The sequence below is a fragment of the Microtus pennsylvanicus genome, chromosome 5 (genome assembly GCF_037038515.1).
Source record: "Microtus pennsylvanicus isolate mMicPen1 chromosome 5, mMicPen1.hap1, whole genome shotgun sequence".
NCBI lineage: Eukaryota > Metazoa > Chordata > Mammalia > Rodentia > Cricetidae > Microtus > Microtus pennsylvanicus.
Genome location: NC_134583.1, coordinates 138,243,493 through 138,262,504, shown reverse-complemented (window position 1 = coordinate 138,262,504; position 19,012 = coordinate 138,243,493). Strand labels below are relative to the sequence as shown.

At 39.4% G+C, this 19,012-nt stretch overlaps 1 protein-coding gene across 5 annotated transcripts in view; it reads left to right on the top strand.

Moving 5' to 3' along the window:
• The first annotated feature begins 1,842 nt into the window (after nucleotides 1-1,842).
• Nucleotides 1,843-19,012, top strand: part of Fam204a (family with sequence similarity 204 member A) — a 30,457-nt gene continuing 13,287 nt past the window's right edge. Inside the window, exons 1-7 of one of the 5 annotated variants that reach the window (XM_075974563.1) lie at nucleotides 1,863-1,915; nucleotides 4,520-4,656; nucleotides 7,555-7,805; nucleotides 8,337-8,424; nucleotides 8,547-8,577; nucleotides 8,758-8,857; nucleotides 16,804-16,893. In XM_075974563.1, coding sequence (XP_075830678.1) covers nucleotides 7,563-7,805; nucleotides 8,337-8,424; nucleotides 8,547-8,577; nucleotides 8,758-8,857; nucleotides 16,804-16,893 — 552 coding nt within the window. In that variant the 5' untranslated portion in view covers nucleotides 1,863-1,915; nucleotides 4,520-4,656; nucleotides 7,555-7,562. Of the gene's footprint in view, nucleotides 1,916-2,182; nucleotides 2,394-4,519; nucleotides 4,657-7,554; nucleotides 7,806-8,336; nucleotides 8,425-8,546; nucleotides 8,578-8,726; nucleotides 8,858-16,803; nucleotides 16,894-19,012 lie in introns of those variants that run through there. The other 4 variants (XM_075974562.1, XM_075974560.1, XM_075974564.1 and 1 more) reach the window with 4 other exon arrangements.

The following is a 19,012-nucleotide window of genomic DNA, read 5'->3' as shown; positions in this document are numbered from 1 at the left end:
AGTCTTAGTCATACCACAGTAGCTGGCTTTTAGCCAGTCAGTGTGACAGTTGATCAGACCATGTTTACATTAGGTAAAGGCCCAGATTTGACCAAACACACTATTATATCATCTCTTTTCATATATATTGGTTTTTTTGAGACAGGGTTTCCCTGTGTGGCTTTGGAGCCTGTCCTGGAACTCGCGCTATAAACCATACTGGCCCAGAATTCAGAGATCTGCCTGCCTCTCTAGTGCTGGGATTACAGGCGGGAGCCACCACTTCCCTACTTCTTTTCCTTTTCTTAATCTTAATCAACGGTGGAACTCTCTGAACTTGACTGGATCATAGCCCTACTCCATTCACAAAAACAGCTGTTTGTTCAAATAAATTCTTGTTAAAGGCTTTGTATTTTGTGTGTGCATGGGCGCACAAGCGGGTTCCAGGGCTCCTATAGAGTTCAGAAGACAGCTCCCACGCATAGCTCCTCAGTTCACCTATCTTTTGTGCTCACTGGCCTGGAGCTGGCTGAGTAGGCTTGTCTGATTGGCTAAGGAGCCCCAAGAACCTGCTTGTCTGCCTCCTCGGTGCTGGGATTACATGTATAGGACACTACCGCTGGCTTTTAAAATAGATGTTCTACTGGGAACTCACCAAGACCAGCTGGCCTGGGTCTGGAAAAGCCTGGGATAAAACCGGACTCTCTGAACATAGCGGACAATGAGGAATACTGAGAACTCAAGAACAATGGCACTGGGTTCCTGATCCTACTGCACGCACTGGCTTTGTGGGAGCCTAGGCAGTTTGGATGCTCAACTTACTAGACCTGGATGGAGGTGGGGGTTCCTTGGACTTCCCATAGGACAGGGAACCCTGATTGCTTTTCGGGCTGAGGGGGGGGGGGGCTTAATTGGGAGAGGGGGAAGGAAATGGGAGGCGGTGGCGGGGAAGAGACAGAAATCTTTAATAAATAAATAAATTTAAAAAAAAGAAAATTCAACAAGGAATAAAAAAAATATGTGTGGTAATAACTGAAAAAAAATAAAATAGGGATTCTGGGGATTGAATGAACTCAGGTCCTCCTGCTTGCTAGGCAAGCTTTTCACTGACTGAGCTCTCTCCCTTGCACTGTATTTTCTCAAATAACCACCACAAAAAAAAAAAAAAACAGAAACATAATCTGATTACAGAACATTTCTTCAGAAAATGGAAGCACTTCTGAATTAGTCCTATACTCATCTCCGTCTCCTTGCCTGTTTTTATTGTCTTCACACGGTGATATTTTCAGATCTTTTCATCATTTATATGTCTCCAAGCCCATCATTAGAACCCGTACACTCTAACAACTCAGTAAACAAACTTCAGACCAGGGATGCTGAAGCTGGATCCGGGCAACCAGATGGTGAGTACCCAGAGAACAGGAATCGGATTGAGAATCACATGAGGCCTGGAACACAGTGAACACTAAACTATACACAGAACACACACACACACAAAAAAAAAAGGAGCGAGGAAGCGAAGGAAAGAAAAGGGACTGATTAATGCAAACCCTGGAGACACCATCTACCATAATTCTTGATTGAAGTCAAGAAAGCGTCTAGGTCAGCACTTTTCTAAGCCAGATTCACCAGCGCAGGTAGAGTGAGGAAAGAACGAAACTTTTTCAAAAACAAAACCAAAAACCGAAAGTAAAACCCGCTGGGTCAAAAGAGAAAGACAGTGAGGAAAGAGCGGGGAAAAACAAAAACAAACAAACAAACAAACAAAAAGAATAGCCTCCTCCTCCTGGCAGAAGAGCGTAGGCAGCTTGGCTGTTGCCTGGGCGACCACAGAACCAGAACGGTCGCAGCCTATTGGCTGAGCCGTTACAGCCAATGAGAAGGCACGATGTTGCCGGGGTTCTAAGATGGCTGCCGAGCCCCTGTTTCCCGGCCGGTAAGTTAGGCTTCACTAGGCTCGAGTTGGCGGCCGGCTTCGTGGTGGGCGGGTGGGCGGGCCTGTCGGGCTTGGGTTCTGGGCACGGAGGGCGGCGGAGGAGTCTGGGCAGCCGGGCCGCGCAGCTCCTCGGCGGGGACACCGGAGCGGGCCGGGAGAACTCGGCCGCGCCGGACGCCGCTCGGCCCCGCCGGACGCTGCCCGGCCCCGAGTGGGCTCGTGAAGTGGCTACCGGGGGTCCCTGTCCCGTCCCAGGCCGAGCGAGGAGGAGCGGGCTCGTGGGTGCGCTCGGCTGTGTCGGGGAGAGCGGCTTCTGCTGATGAGTGCGGCGAGCCCCTCGGCGGCCCGGCGGGCATTCTGACGCTCTCCGCACCCCGAGGTGGCGCGACCCTCAGCGCCCCCAGAACCGCAGAGCTCCAGGTTGTCAGCGGGGAAGACTGCACCGTTTTAGAGCCACCCTGGCGCGGTCTTGAACTTCGTAAGTGTTTGCACGGTGGCGAGCATTGCGTACAAGGTAGAGAGGCTCTGGGGGGCGGGGGAGGTAGTTTCCGTGTCCTGTCTGTAAACAAACATTGCCTTCTTTCAAACTCACCCACTCTAGGAAAGGAACAACAAAAAGAAATACCGCTAAGTAAATAGTGTATGTGAAATAAATTCGAACTCAGGCCCGCTTGTTTTCTTTCTGTGGTGTTTTGAGAAAAAAGAACACATTTTCTAGCAATAAATAAGACCTTTACATTAATGTTGATCTTTTAAGCCCAAAGGTACGTAAATTAACTAATTCCAAAGTTCATGAGCTAATTAAGTACTTTATTATGATATTACAGATTAGACTGTGGTGGTTATAATTATTTCACAAATAAGATTAAATTTAGATGTCCGTGATTATTTAAAATTGAAGACACAATTTGTAATAAAACATGGTCATTTGATGATATTGCAGTTTAAATTCTGGCATATTAGAGACAGGAAATGCTTATCCATTGAGATGTTCAAATTTTTATCTTGGTTATTGCTTGTAAGTAGTTGGGTGGTCTAGAAAATACATTTCTGGTGTTTCTACGTGTGATTCTCAGTATGTTACTTGCTGTGATATCTTGCCTGGTTTTTCATATGTAAAAAGTGCAGAAAAATTATTAGTAAATTTTAGCAGTCTTATAATTACAGCCTAGAGTCATTGTTTTGGCCTGTCTCCCAAATCTTTGTCCCAAGAATATATCACTAACTTTGCCCTCTAAAAGTCCATAATTGACTCCACTTTTGTAAAATAAGTGGATCTCAGTGATTTAGGGCAGATATTAAAGGGTTGGTGTTAATTTCTAATGAGTGTCGTGATGAGGATCAATGCCTGCCTCTTGGTTTGTGTGTCATGTGGGACATAGCATGCTTTGTTTTTTTCGCTACTGCTTTGTGTCTTTTGTTGTAATTGGGTGTCCTGTCCCTTTTCAGTGGCCTGGGTGCACAGCCTCTAAAAGCTGGTAACCTTGACTGGGTTGTGAGTTGAGGAGAGAAACTGCATTTACTGACTACAGGTCATGATGTAAACTACATTCACATCAAAGAGCGAGGCTGTTCTGGGCATCTGGGACACTGTCAGTATTAAGACAGTAAACATTTCAAAGGTGTGAGACATCTCCGTGGTAACTGATCACACTCTCACTTCAAAGCTTAGTTAGGATGGGGACCCAGGCAAAAGCTGCTTAGGCTGGAAGTCATCTGAGTTTCAAGCCTATTCTTGCTCTTGTAACTAGCGGTCTCCAGGTCTGACACAAGCTAGAACTTCTGTTACTGAGATTTGATATCGCTATGGTTTCTGTATTTTGAGAGATGATATTTACTAAACCTTTTTTTCATATTTTATAAAAATTAAGTTGTATAGTCAACATCTCTGGTTACAATAGAAGGATAACGTTTCATTGGATTTAAGTTTTCTTACCTAGTGGTAGATTATGCTGTGCTACCAGGAGGAAAATAAATAATTTTGATTTAAAAAAATACTGATAATTAGCTTAGTGAGTTCCAGTGCATTCATTATAAAACTTTGTAAAAAAAAGAAAAAAAAGAAAGAAAGAAAAAAAAGAAAAAGAAAAGAAACAAACCCACAGATTACCAGCCGCCAAACCACTTTGTTTTAAATGCATTGTTTTCTGCCAGTGTGTGCTCAGTATGGCTATGGTTGTTTTTTGAGGGTGAAAGAAAGCCCTTTTTATTTAGACTTGGAACAGTGCAGAAATGCATCAGGTCATAGCAAATGTCTGCCCAGAACTAAAAGATGTGTCTCATTTTGTACACAAAATCGTTTGTAGGATGGAATAAATCATAACTGCAGTGGTGATGAGTATATGGAATGAAGGTGATGTTTGAAACGTTACAGAAAAGGGGAATTGTAGCTCATTTACATCTTCCTTGAGACTATCATGATTAAATTAAATATTAGTGAGTTATAGGCTAAAAATTGAAAGCTTACAAAATAATTCATTGGCTGTGCTATGGGCCTGGCTGTAATTTGCTTTCTTTCTGTTTGTCTGTTATTCCACATCTTTTGAGATTGGACGAGTGAATTTTCTCAGAGACTAATTTAGGATTTTCTCCCTTAAAATAAAGATACATATCCTGAAAGGAATGAAAGAGACACTTCAAAGAAATAAAGAATCTCCCTTCAAAGAAGCCCAGCAGGAGTAGCAGGTGGCCAGGGAACCATATGAGTGACACACAGTGAAGGAAGCAGCCTCTCCATATTGGCAGGTTTACATTGGGCTGCTGCTTTAATGGATGGCTCCATTTTGCAGACTCTTTTCCAGCAGTTACCTGGGTTTATCAGCAGAAACCTGAATCTCCCTTACGTCTGTTTAGGTTTCCTTTTTGTTTTGTGCCGCCTCCCAATATCACAGTTAACTGATGTGTGGCTTAAGATTTTTAAGTAGTAAATTTAAAAAATATACTTCATTTGAATTTTTTGTTTTGGATTTGGAGGTTCTTTTAACTTTTCTTCTTTCTTCAGGTACATTTAATATACTATCAAGCTAGGAAAATACCATATTGAGGACAATTTTGGAAGCCATATGAGCAGTAGATAAAGTAATTTTGAAAAAGGTCAAAGAGCCATGAAAACTGGATAGTTGTCTGAAAACTGACAAGGGTAACTGAGACTGCTCTCTGTACGGAAGCACATGTGAGTGCCCAGCATGTAGATTGTGAAACTCCCGACATACTGAAACAGAGCTCTCGTAGGGGCACATGCTTTCTAAGTGCAGGCTGAGTGAATTTCCTTGCCATGGGGTTAGCCTTGCTCTGTGAGGCTACGGAGCCTGTCGTCTTCTGTGTGCTTCTGTTCCCAGACTCTCAGAGAATGTCTAGCATGCAATAGAAAATGCCATGGGTGTACTTTCTATAGTAGACACCCACGCATGCTTTAAAAAATGTCTGAAATTTGTTACCGTTTCAGTATCCTTTTACAGATAATGAGCATAAAGATGTTTTGGAGGCTGTTACTACTCCATTCGCCCCATTGGCCTATTTTACCGAATATCTCAAGAATCCCTTTATTTCAACTTTTAAAATATACACACGAAGTTCAGGAGTAGATGCAGGTTTTAGAAGGCTGAACACATATAACTTGGGTCTTTACTTGGAGTTGAATGTAAATTCTGGATAGAAAATTTTACATAATGGTTAGAGAAGACCTTTATAAATAAAGCATATTAATATGTGAGTTCCATTAATGGTCTGGTAGTCTGCCTCTTGTTTTATTGCCCTGTTCAGAAGCCAAATACCAGGTTTATTTTTAGAAGCTTCGTGTCAGGCTATGGAGATCAGGGAGGAACATGATTTATATCAGCTGATAAATGAAGCACCACAAATATCAGAAAATTTAGAGGTATCTTACGGGCCCTACTATCCATATTAGGAATGATAAAATGCATTTCATGGCCACAGAAATAATAGCGAGAGCCAATGCACATTTGTGTTTTGATGCATGGTTCAAGCTTATTAAAAAAAAAAAAAAGATTTTCACCACCAAACATTCACTGAGCCCCTAGAACCTCCTGAACTGAATGCTCCTGAGTGTTGTATCTCATTTAATCCTCAAGATAATCAGTGTGATTGTCTTATCCTGTGCTTAGGTGAAGAAACCGAGGGTCAGAGTTGTTAAGTGATGTTCTTCTGCCTAAGCAGAACTGGAGTCAGGAGTCTAGTTGGGGTTCTCTTAAAAAGCCAAGAGAGTGTTTCAGAAAATCAAGTCCTGGTAAACCTGGCCTAAAAAATGTACAAACACAAACCCTTTTCTTTAAATCTAAGAGGAGGTCCTTACATGAAAGCAGACGTATGTAATTAGATTAATGCAAAGATCCCTGATACCTGGGACCTGAAAAGAATGGGGTTGGTTTTCTTCCTAGAGTGATTTCAAAAGAGGACAGGACTTTCAGCAAGGCAGCTTTCTGTTCTACTGGTCCTTCTGAGTGACGACGAATCTTGAGAGATGTAACTGTTTTTGGATTCAGTTGTATGAAAAAATAGTCTGTGCTATGGAAATGAAATTTTCATAATCTTGGGAATGATTACACTAATTCTAAAAGTCATTTTCATGAAATTTAATGATTATACTAATGGCTATAACAGATATTGTTGAATACTGTACTGAGCTTTTGTTTCCCAAGTACATAGTATTATTATTCAGAAAAGCAGAATGCTTGTTAGGTTTTAGAATTACATTTCATTTGGTTTATTTCAGCAGTGTAAAATTTAAAACTAGGGTATCTTTTCCACCTACCATGCCTTTTATTTACTAGTAACTTTTTACACTTATTCTGTGTGTGGATGTGCTTGCATACACACAGATGGAAGTCAGAGACATCTTACAGGAGTTGTTTTTCAGCTACCATGTATAGGTGAACTCAGGTCATGGGGTTTGGCAGCAAATGCCTTTACTTGCTGAGCCATCTTGCCGCCCATTCTACTGCACCCTTTAAACATATGTATGCAACTTAAAGTTTTTTTCTTTGTCAGCCTGATTCTTAGACAATAAGCCTTTTGAAAGTTAAATGTGCTTCATATAGATGATGCGTCCACCCATTTTGTTCGTTAATGAGTACAACGCGAAGCACGGTATTTTAAGCCTTAAGCTGGCTGTGATGTTTCATACGTGTGTATATATAGTCACAGTACTTAGGAGGCTGAAGCAGGAGGATCTTTAGGAGTTTAAGGCCAGCCTGGGCTCCAGAGTAAGGCGCTGTCTCAATAAAAGAATAACAAAATAAAATTTTAAAAAGTACCTTGTTTTAAATTCCTGCAGAGTGTGTTGTTAAGTGTGTGACATTCTTGAGCGGTGTGTGCTTTACTGTTACTGTTTCAGTTAAGCGGAATCACCCACACTTTAGAGAATCAATATTCTGCTTTGTCTGAAGGTGCATGTTGTAACATACTTAAACTGTTAGATAATTTTAAACTTTTTTTTCAACTTATCACAACTGATTTTAGCTATTTTATATGGAGGGTTCATCTCATTTTAGATTTTAAAGTTTAAATTGACTGTTCCTCAGTCATTGGTAGATATACTGGTCTTCTGGGAAATCTGTTAGTGGTTTTAAAATAGTTTCTGTGGGTACTATTTGAAGTAATTTTTCCCTTTCTCCTTCTAGAAGAAAAGATGTGGAGTGGGCTGTTACCTCCTGGGCTAAATGAAAGCGATGTTGAGTCAGATTCTGAAGATGAAGCCACACTAGAGAATCCAGAACTTAGAGAATTTAATTTACAGGAAGATGGAAAGACTGACAACAGTAGCAAGCCAAGAATGTCAGATTTCCCAGCAGGCAAGCCAAAACCGGAAACAGCGGCTGATGCAAATGCGTATGAGAAGTGTCCTTCTGGAATTCCCTTGAACATGTGGAACGTAGGTTTTCTTATTATTGTCAGGAAAGTGCGTGTTTCCAGAATTCCCTGAACATGTGGAGTGTAGGCTTCCTCTGTGTTAGGAAAGTGTGTGTGTGTGTCCTCCGTGTCTGTGCTCTGTCAGAGCATGTTGTGATGGAGCAGATAGCAGGGGGCTCATAATAGTTGCTGCTCATTTAGCCGTTTGGATACTCTGATTCTAGTTTTAGTTTACATAAGTAGAAGAAGGAAAATGTCATAGGATTACCTGCTCTACTTTGCCTAGCATGGCAAATGAATTTCTTTCTTTTTTTCTTCATTTAATTATAAATCATTTAGTGTCATTCTCTGTTATCAAATAGCTTGTGTTAAAACCAGTGAATATCCCAATTCACCTGAGTTGTGAGGACTGGAGTATGTATCCCAAGAGCAAATTCCTTAGTTGGTGACTTTAGAAATGGCAGAACATAAGGATTTTACTTAACACATTTTACATGTTAAAATGTATGTTAATCTTTAACACACACCCATACTATTTTTTCTTTTTACATAGAAATTTCAAGAATTGCATAAAAGACATTCTGAACAGAAAAACTCAACATCAAGATTCAGACAGAAAAAAAGAAAACGCTCCAAAAAAGGTGTTTATTTTTAAATTTAGATTGTTAGTTGTACTAACTCTAAATTGACTAGTTGGGATAATTTCTTAAAACATGATTTTGAAATAATAGCTGAATAATTAAGTATTCTAAATTCATTTTAGGCAAATTGGAGAATGAAAAAGAATCCCACAGGTGGGTGGAATTTAAACTAGTTACTATTCAGCAGTGTTGTGGAACTTTCTAGATTGCTGTACTACTTACCTTGATAATGATTAAACATGAAAAGTAGTCATTGAAGTGTAATTATTGCAACTAGTTAAAAATAGTCAAAGCAAAAAGAGTCATAATTTGTCTTAATTTATCGTCTTGCAGTGAACAGTCCTCAAGTGAAACACAGTGGAAGGAGCTTACTCAGTACTTTGGAGCCAATGATAGATTTGAACCGCCGGTTAAACAGAAAAAAGTTGAGAAAGTAAGATCCATCTTCTTATTTATCTATAATACCATCATATATTAGCCAGCAGGATGTATTTGCTGTTAACCTTGCCTAAGATACTAGTTCATTAATTATATAATTAGAAACTGTGTTCGAAAAAGATGCTTGATAAACAAATGGATACCTAGTTTAAAACTCTTCAGAAGATTAAGTTGTGAAAGTATCATTGTGAGGGCCTCACTCTTTTTGCCTTGGGTGAAGAAAGCTGTTCTTGCAAGAGGCCCTTTCCCTGAGACCTGAAGGGTGGTGAAAGGCTGTTTACATAAATAATGGTCACTGGGAGGCCACGGAAACAGGTGAAGACCCTAAAGGAGGGGTTAATGTGAGAACTTTGAGGGTTTTGGTGAGAAGGTTAGGCTGGCTGGAATGGAGTCAGTGAGGAAGAGTGTAGCTCAAGACTCACGATAATCTTACAGAACTGCCGGGGAGCAGGTAGGAAATGGACTTTATTTACAGTGCACTTGGATTTTAAGAGAGTGACGGGATCTAAGTTAAGTTAAAGATTCCCTGTCTGTTGGCATGGAGAATAGATGGTGATGTAGCAAAAATAATGAGAAAACAGCAGACTAGGCACAGGATAATGGTCTGTTGACTGACAGTGGTATTGATGAAGATGGAAAAAATGTGTGAGTGCTTTCATGTTTTAATGTGAAGGTAGAATTGTCATGTTTTTCCTTAAGTGAGTTAGAAAGTTGAGAAAAATCAGGAAGAGAAAAGATTGAGAGTAGACCTATTCGCAATTCTGTTTGGGGCATAAGTGTTAATCAGAATACAAGAAAAGAGTAAATAATTGCTTAGTATGAGGTGGGGGCTCAGAGCAGTGTCTAAGCCTGAGGTATTATTTATAGTTGTTACTCTTTAGAATTAGAAAAGGCCTTGAAGGAATAACGCACATATTCATGGTGGGGGTGGCCAGTGGTGTTGGGAGAGTCTAAGATAATGAGAATCCTGTGTTCCGAGGTGGGGTTATAGAGGCCTGTGGGAGCAAGTGGGACCTGTGTGTCTTGTGCTTGCTTTAAGGAGATACCTTTACATGGGTTACTGCTGAGTACTATGTACCTAAAGACCTTTGCTGTTTTCTGATTGGTTGGTATTTCTCATGAAAAACCTTTCATATTAAATCCTTAATTAGGTGGTGATATTTCACTGAGAAGATTGTAAATTAAGGGCCTTTCACAACAAATTTGTATGTGTTATGTTTGGAGTTTTGTTCTGTTTTAGATGAGAGGTCTGGTTATGTTGCCCAGGTTGGTATTGGACTCCTGATCAAGTGATCCTATGGATTCAGTCTATGACTGGGATTATAGTCACAGCATCCTTCATGTGGCTTTTTCTCTCCAGTTTTGCAAAGAATTAATTCCAAAATAGTCCCTATTACACCAGGTACTTGGCCCTCGATTCATTTTCTGCACGTACTACTGAGCAGTAACCTTTAAGCAGATACAGAAATAATACATTTCCCACAAAGCCCAGTGGTAGAGTTGCAAGTAAAATCTGAGTCATAAAACATTGTGTTGGTGCTTTTGTTGGGGCCCACTGTGATAGGTAGTGCATTTCTGGACACGTTTTTGTCATGATCTTGACTCTTGTGGTTCATGTGTGCAGGGAGCAGTCATGTGACATTGACTTAAGTTGCTCTTGACTGCCAAATCTGCCCTGAAGCTGGGAGGAAGACCTTTGTTAACTGCCCTGAGCCACGAGGCGTCTCTGGTAGACCTGCTGTGGAGTCCCAGCCACTGACTGGATGAGCGGTTGAATGACCCTTTCATAGGAGTCGCCTAGGACCGTCAGAAAACACAGATAATTTACATTATAATTCATAACAGTAGCAAATTTTCAGTTATGAAGTAGCATTGAAAATAATTTTATGGTTGGGGGTCACCACAACATGAAGAACTGTATTAAAGAGTTATAGCATTGGGAAGGTTGAGAACCACTGGACTAGATCCTTCAGTGCATGAATGATTAAGTATTAGTTTAATTATTTTTTTTAAACATGTGAACTAAATGGCCTTTGATTTTTCAGTTATTTGCAATATTTACTATCTTCCATATTGGTATTGGCTTCAAAGTATCTAATTGATAAGAGACATTAAAGTCATGAAATTAATTTTGTAAACATTCTAAAAAGCAGAGATTTTTTTTTACAACTTACTAGAATCCTGTTGTTACCCTATTGTTTGAAGTTGTACCGTCTAAATATTGGCTAGATACTTTTAGCTCTTACGAAGTTACAAGGGTTGTTCATAGTATCGTTTGAAGAACTCCATCTTGAGACCTAGCACCTTGTCTCACCATGCATTACATGCATCCTAGAGAAACCAGAACAGCAGTTAAAAGTGTGAACTCTATTGAAGAGAAATTGCTGTGAGCCTGACTAGTCACAGGTGCATTCATTTGGGAAGTTTGGGCTTTTTTCCTGCAGATATTGCTCTGCATGAATGGTGAGGAAAGTTATGGGTCGTCCAATCAAGGAAACTGTTGTTGGCCAGACTTATATTTTGCCAGCACTTATTAGTCTACAAGTAAATGTAAGCATGAAAGGAAAGAAAGGGTTTAGTAAAGCTGAGTTATTTCAGCTTCTCTTGGGAGTCGAGTATAACTGCATGCCGGCAGTTCTGCACTCACTTTCTCGGTTGGGATCATGGTTTTTACATGATGCTGCTTTTGCTGTCCTGCTGAGGTCGTACTGTGAGTCCAGCAAAGCAAATAAGCTTTAAAAAGGAAAAGCAAAATGTCCACATTGGAGACATGGTGATAAAAGCTATAAATAACTTTAAGTCCAGCAGATAGTTAGGGATCTGGTAGCACTGTGTAGACGTGTGGTGCAGTGTAAACAAATATGGATTTCCAGTCTAGCATTTTATTCTCTGGAGCAGAGGCTGATCTGTCTCAATATCAGAAAGTCTTTTTATTTTGTTTTCGCTCAACCCTCAAGAACAGTAAAGCAAAACAAAACTTCTTAATCTTATGACTATCACCCCCCCCCTTGGAGTCCTGCCAAGCAAAAACTGGCTTAACCCAGAATGTGTATCACAACACTGCTGTCACCTGCCTGCCAGACAGTGCAGAGAGGCTTGCATTTTTTAAAATATAGTCTTCCTAATGTTCAACACTGTTTTAAGGTGTTCATTGTATTAAATGCAGATATCACTGTGTTCCTGGCAGCAGTTAATGGGGTTTGTTAGTAATTCTGTAATCATAACATAATTATTTTTAATCTATGTGGGAATTTCTTCAAAATAAATTTTGCCCTTTAGTTTTACTATAAATATCTCAAGTATTCTATAGTTGACTCAGTTTTATTAGGTAGCTGTCATTATTGAAGTAGTAGTCCTGGGTATGTCAAATAGATACTTTTGGTATGAAAACTACAGGTACTTTCATTATTTTTTAGGATCACTGTCCTTGATGTTTGTATAAAGCTGTTCAACTGCTACTGCATAGAATATCTTTTTCACACTTGTTCTTTCTGTGATAGAGTACTTTTTCCATCTAGACCTTATGTGGAACTCTAGTATATAGATCACATCAAAACCTGACTGCCTTGACTGTGTTGGGAGGGAAATAACAATCATGGTGTTTTTTCTTATCCCCATGGTGATCTCTGTAGGAAGGGCCAGTGTTAGTCTTCTGATATATTTGCATTAAAAAACAAACAGCAGGTAGGTTTAAAGTCTTACTTTAAACTTTTTTTTGGTTGTCAGTCTAAATTTTTCTAAAGTAATAGATAAATTTAGTTTTTAATTTCTCTGAATTTTGTATGATTTATGTATAATATTTAACTTATGTTTATATTTAAATGTTGTTCCCTCCTCTTCTTTATGGAGAAATTGCCTCATTTTGCTCCTAGATATTTAAATTATATCATTATTAAGCAAATTCCCAAAAATAATTTATCATGCTTTAAAGATTGAATATATTATCCAAATAAACATTTAGCATTGAGATTTGTGGAGAAATATATTGTGATGCTGTTGGCCTTAAAGAGCTTTAGTCACAGAGATATCTTATATGCGCATGTGGGTTGAGCCCATGAAGTCCTCACACCTGTTTGTTGTGCCATCTTGACAACTGTAGGACGGCTTTATTGATTAGACGTCAATTGTTGTCTTACGGGAACCTGTTATATAGGTGCCCTCAGGTAAAATACCCACTTGTGGGTAAATTGCCATTCCTCTGTATACCTGCTCTCTGAGATAAGTCTCACTTGAGTAAAAAGTGTGAAGAGTGTACCAAGGCACTGTTGCTGTCAATATTACCCTTCAGCTCCTGTTGGTCTTCTGTGTGGAAGATCCTGTGTAAATCAGAAGCTACATTGGGACCTGTCTGAAAAATCTTAAAAAGCTTGGATACTTAAATCTTGTTTGATGAGACAATTTACTGACCCAGAGTCAAATTTTTGATACTTGTATCTGAGCCCCCAAAGAAGTGTGATGAGGTGTGTAACCTGTCCTGGAAGTCACCTGATGTTAGAGATAGAGGAACCAGTAACACCACTGGGTGGTTACTGTAATCTAAATATTAGCTAAATAGTTCACATGTATTTTCTTGACCCTCATCATCATTTTGTAATGAGCACAGCTTTATATTTACTTGACATTAACGAGAGAACTTCTGCCGTAGAAGTTTAGAGACCCTCCCCAGATTGCTCAACTCTTGGGTGGAAATTCTAGTTCATTTGACTTTCTCAGCAGAGTTTTTGGCAGAATGATATTTTCTTATGTTGAAGGGAGTGTTTATAATACAAGAATTTTGAATGTCTCTAAATACAAAATTTTTATAGCTAGGCATCTTACATAGATTATGCCTGTAAACTCAGGACTCTGGAGGTTGAGGCATGAGAAGTGCCATAAGCTCCCAGCCAGCCTGGGTACAGCGTGAGATCCTGTCTCAATGAAATTGAAAAGAAGAAAAAGACAAAAGTACTGTATGAAAGAAGAAAACAAACTCACTGTGTAGACCAGGCTGGCCTTGAACTCACAGAGATCTGCCAGCCGCTGCTACCCTTTGCTGGGATTAAAGGCCTGTGCCATCATGACCTTCAAGGACCCTGAACCTCTGGTCCTTCTGTTTCCACCTCCCAAATGCTGGGATTACAAGTGTGTGTCATCACTACTCCAGATTTAGTGCAGTGCTAGGGATTAAACCCAGGGTTTTCTGTATGCTAGGCAATACTACTAAGGGATGTTCCTATTCTGGTTTAATTTTAAAGTGAAACTTAACCTTATGTTTAAGCTCAGCAGTTCATAGGAGTTTTCCTTTCCCTTTGTGACATTCAGGGCTGAGCTGTAGCTCTGTGTACCAGAGGGACATTAACAAGTTGATTCAGTAGAATGGTTCAATAGGTGGAGGTAATTCGTGTCTAAGAATCTTTGGGTTACTCTGGGCACTGTATACAGAAGGCAACCCCCAGCCTTTCCAATCTCAAGAGCCTAGGGTAGTGGAAGGGAGCACAGCTGCTGTGCGTCACATACATGTCTGAAGAGAGGATCAGTGGACAGGTTCCTAAGGTGAAAGAGTGGAGCTTGTCTAGGTGATTGTTTGGGTAATACTGAATTGAGGTATCTGGTTACCTCAGTCCTTGTGATATAAGAAAATTGAATTTGATATTAATGTTTACTTCATCTGTCTCAGAGGCATTTTGAGGAAATCTCTTGTTCTGCAAAGGGAGTATAGGCTATTTATTGTTTTAGCATTTTGTAAATAAATAGCTTCATTTTTATTATAGATTAAATATGAAGTTCTAAATGGAGAATATAAACTTCTAATTGTACTATACTCTGGGAGCTCAAGATAAAGATACCCTTGAGCCCAGAAGAAATACAGAAGCCAGAAGTATCAAATCCTCCGGAACCCAATGCTGGTACTGGGGTCTGAACTGTGGTCCACTGAATGGCAGCAATATTCCTGTCTGCTGAGCCTTTGGTCTCTAGCTCCAAGAAATACATTTTTATTTGTTGCACATAAATTTGTATAAATAGGCATGACAGTATGTTACCCCTTTTAGACTGAAATGGTATCATTACTTCAATGTTACACTTGTGGAATTCTTATCTGGGGCTACCAGTGTGGGTGGGTTACTTCAGTATTAATGCAGACGTGGATTATTGTACTGCAACGTTCAGTGCAGTAGGATAGGCTGAGTGAGTGCCTCCTGTGTGCAAGGAACTGGGTGGGATTTTGGAATACTAAAAAGATGGGAAAGGTTTTTGTTTGTTTGTTTGTTTGTTTTTAAAGGGAAGTGTATCAGAGGCAGTAGGAACATTAATAAGATGGCACTTGTGGCTGGAGATTATTAATTATAACAATGCCATAGATGAGGCTAAGAAAGAGTTATCTAGATAAACCTGGTAACCAGGTAGTTTATCTGCATTCTGGCAAATGATCCTTAGCTTAGCTCTTTGCATGAACCCAAATAATAGACTTTTGATAAGTGTATGGTGAGTCCTACTTAGTTTGGTAATTTTATGACATTTAGAATTTTGATTTCTTGAAGTATTTTTATAATTAAAACATTTGCATAGTAGATTCGCACATTGGCAGGAAAGAACTGGTACATAGATCTCAGTTGGAGTGGCACAGGCTTAGAGTAGACAGAGTTGGCTTCCTGGGAATGAAAAGAGTTGGGAAAGAGTCTGCTGTGTTATCTGCACCAGCCTGAGAACAGTTCTACAGAGGACAAGGCAGGGAAGATCTGGAGATTGTACAAGAGTAGAAGATGGCCTTAGAATCGTGTGGCCTAAGGCTAGAGATAACAAAGGGTTGTTAGTTGAATGAAGGTCTTTAGCTGCTATGGAAAGCAGGTTGACCACCTAGGTTCTCAGATGGGATTGTGATACAGGAGTCTTTTTATGTCAGACATCCAGGGAGATGCTCCATGGCCTCTGCTTCCAGTTTGTTGTTTTTTGGTGGATTATGTTGTAGTTTATAAAGTCTTCATTTCAACATCAGTATAGGAACAAAATCCCTCTGTTGACTGCTGTGATCTGACAGTGGAAGAGATTTTCTTAACACTTTTGCTGTTATATAAGGAGGAGGAAGTTTGTATGAGGTCCAAGATACACTGTGTTGAAATGAAGGGATAGGGGGTAGTTGTTAGAATAAAATTGTCTTTCAAGAAGCACATTCTAGACCACTTAAATGTTTTATATTCTGAAGTAACAATTCACAACTAGACCTTGTTTATATCATGGTGTCTTGATAAACCCTACCTAGTTTGGTGATTCCATGACCTTTAAGTTTTTGATTTCTTGAAGTAGTTTTAGTAAATTAAAATATTTCCATCGGAAGATAATAAAAATAATTGTTATTTCTTGCTTTCTTCTGTGTAGTCAGCATAATAGCCCTGTTTGAAGATGGCGAGAGACTTGGGAGTGAGAGTGTTGAGCTGTGGGAATGGGCTGTTGATGAGAACTCAGAGTTTGTGCAAAGCTGAGTGTGGGATGACTTTACAACTTAAAGATGCATGTCAGCCAAGTTGAGCAATTTATGACTGTTTCTACCTCTTGCAAACAAGCTAGCATTGATTGGAGCTGTTATAAGGATGCAATGACAGCTTTAGTAGTATAAGCCCCCAGGTTCTACCATGTGGTAAGTGCTCCATAATTTTGAATCATTGCTGTAATTAACTTTGCCATTATTAGGGAATAGCAGTCTTTTGTTCTACACCCCCATCCCCATCTAAATTTGCATCTTCATTTACTGTTAGCTTGAGAAATTTGGGGACCTTGACTAGTCACTGAATGTTTCAGAAATGTTTTATCTATAAATTGAAATTGATGCAAGCCTTTATAGGGTTATTGAGAGGACTGAATGGATGTTGCATTTGCTATAGTCCTGTGACATAGTCTTAGTTAGCAAATGATTGACTTTCTTTCCTGGCCATAATTTGTTTTGTTTTGTTTTTTCTTTCTTTCTAGTCAGGCCTTGAAAAGAGGATAGACCAGGCTGTGGAGGAATGGGATGTTGAGAAGGCTGAAGAGCTCAGCAACCAGCTAGCTACTCGAGAGGTAAGTCAGACTGATTCTGATTTTCTTTCTGCCCTTATTCTTTTCTCCCTTCCTACTGTTTGTTTTGAAATGATAGGTTTTGTGCTGACGTTAATGCTTTAAATTTATTCTGGTCTAAAATGTAGGCTGAAAATTATGCATAATTGATATGTTTTGTTTTGTTTTCCAAGACAGGGTTTCTCTGTAGCATAATTGATATTTGACCCTAGTTTTACCTGGCTTCAGCAGGTTTTTTGTTTTGTTTTGTTTCATTTTTTGCTTTATTTTGTTTGAGGTTGGTATTGTTTTTTAGGTGTGCTTAGAGGAGCACCTTCATTTTCCTTTTGTGTCTAGCTCAGTTGATCCTCACTGAGGACAGCTGTGCTCTGCACTCACACCCTGCAGCCTTTTCATAGTCTTTAAAAATAATGGGTCACATTATTCTGTGTATAATGTTTATACATGTGTGTTAGTGGCTAATATAAAAGAAATTTCAGAGTTATGGATATTAAGGGTATTAGGTAGAAATAGCATAAATGACAATTATATAGCTTTGAAAAAAACAAAAAATAAGTTGACATTTTAATCTGGGTGTGGTGGTTCTTGCTTGTAATGCAAGCATTTGGGAAGCTGAGGCAAAAAGATTACTCTGATTTCAAGGCCAACGTAGGTTACAGTGTGAGACCCTATTTCAAACAAAACAGACTCTGACATTTTGTGAATTGTTGTATTGTGGTAACGTACAGTAGAATTTATGCTCGTAGATACTTTGAGTGTGTAAATGAGTTACATCAAAGACACTCACAGTGCTGTGCAGTCTCTTACTACTCAGCTCCAGATTTTTTTTTTTTTTTTTTTTTTGCAAAACTGAAACTCTGGGGGCTGGAGAGATGGCTCAGAGGTTAAGAGCACTGGCTGCTCTTCCAGAGGTCCTGAGTTCAAGTCCCAGCAACCACATGGTGGCTCACAACCATCTGTACTGAGATCTGGCCTCCTCTGGCGTGTGGGCATACATCGAGGCAGAATGTTGTATACATAATAAATAAATAAATCTTTAAAAAAAAAACTGAAACTCTGCAACTTAAGCCATTACTCTGCAATTTCCTCTTCACCCTGCTTTGATATCACGCCACTTTGCCTCTGCATTCAGTTGCTATAGCTGCTTCATATAAGACATCGCTTATGCTTTTGTGTCTAGTATATTTTGTTTGGCATAACTTCTTTAGTGATCACTGTGTTGTAGTGTATGTCAGAATTTTCTTCCATTTCAAACTGGTTGATACTCTGTCTCATTTGGGGTATTTGTGCCATTGTTTGTACATTGAATTGATACTCTGTCTCATCTAGGATACTGGTGCCATCAGCTGTAAGTTGAATTGATACTCTGCCTCATCTGGGGTACTAGTGCCATGGTCTGTACATTGAATTGATACTCTGTCTCATCTGGGGAATCCGTTCCATCGTCTGTACATTGAATTGATACTCTGTCTCATCTGGGGTACTCTGTACCATCCTCTGTACATTGAATTGATACTCTGTCTCATCTGGGGAATCCGTACCATCGTCTGTACATTGAATTGATACTCTGTCTCATCTGGGGTACTCTGTACATTGAGTTGCTGGTAGACAGTGCTCCCACAGTTTGTTGTGAACCATGCTACTGTAAATACGAGCACACTAGCATCCGTTTGAATCCTTGTTTGAACTTCTTTTGTGTATATATATATCCAGAAATAGAATTACTACATTATTTAAGAAAAAAATAAATGCATGTCAGGCATTTGGTATGTTTTTAATTTGTGAGGGTACTATGACTTAGCATAGCCATCAAAGCTTTGATACGGTTACCTGGTAGTTGAGCTATGAAATATCCTTGTTTGCTTTTTCCTTAAAAGGTAGTCTGCTCTAACCGTCTTCTAGTACTCTTTATGCTTACAGTTTGACAATTGCTCTATTTTATAAAAGAGTGCCATATTTTGATTAAATGTAGTGCTTGTTAGATACAATAGTATTTCATTACTATTTCAAAGGGGAAAGATAAAGTTCATTTAATAAAATGAACTCGAGGGTATGTTAAATTGTGCCCCAAGTTCAGTCGGATTTCCTGTTACCTGTTGGTTATCTGTGGCTTCTTCAGTGG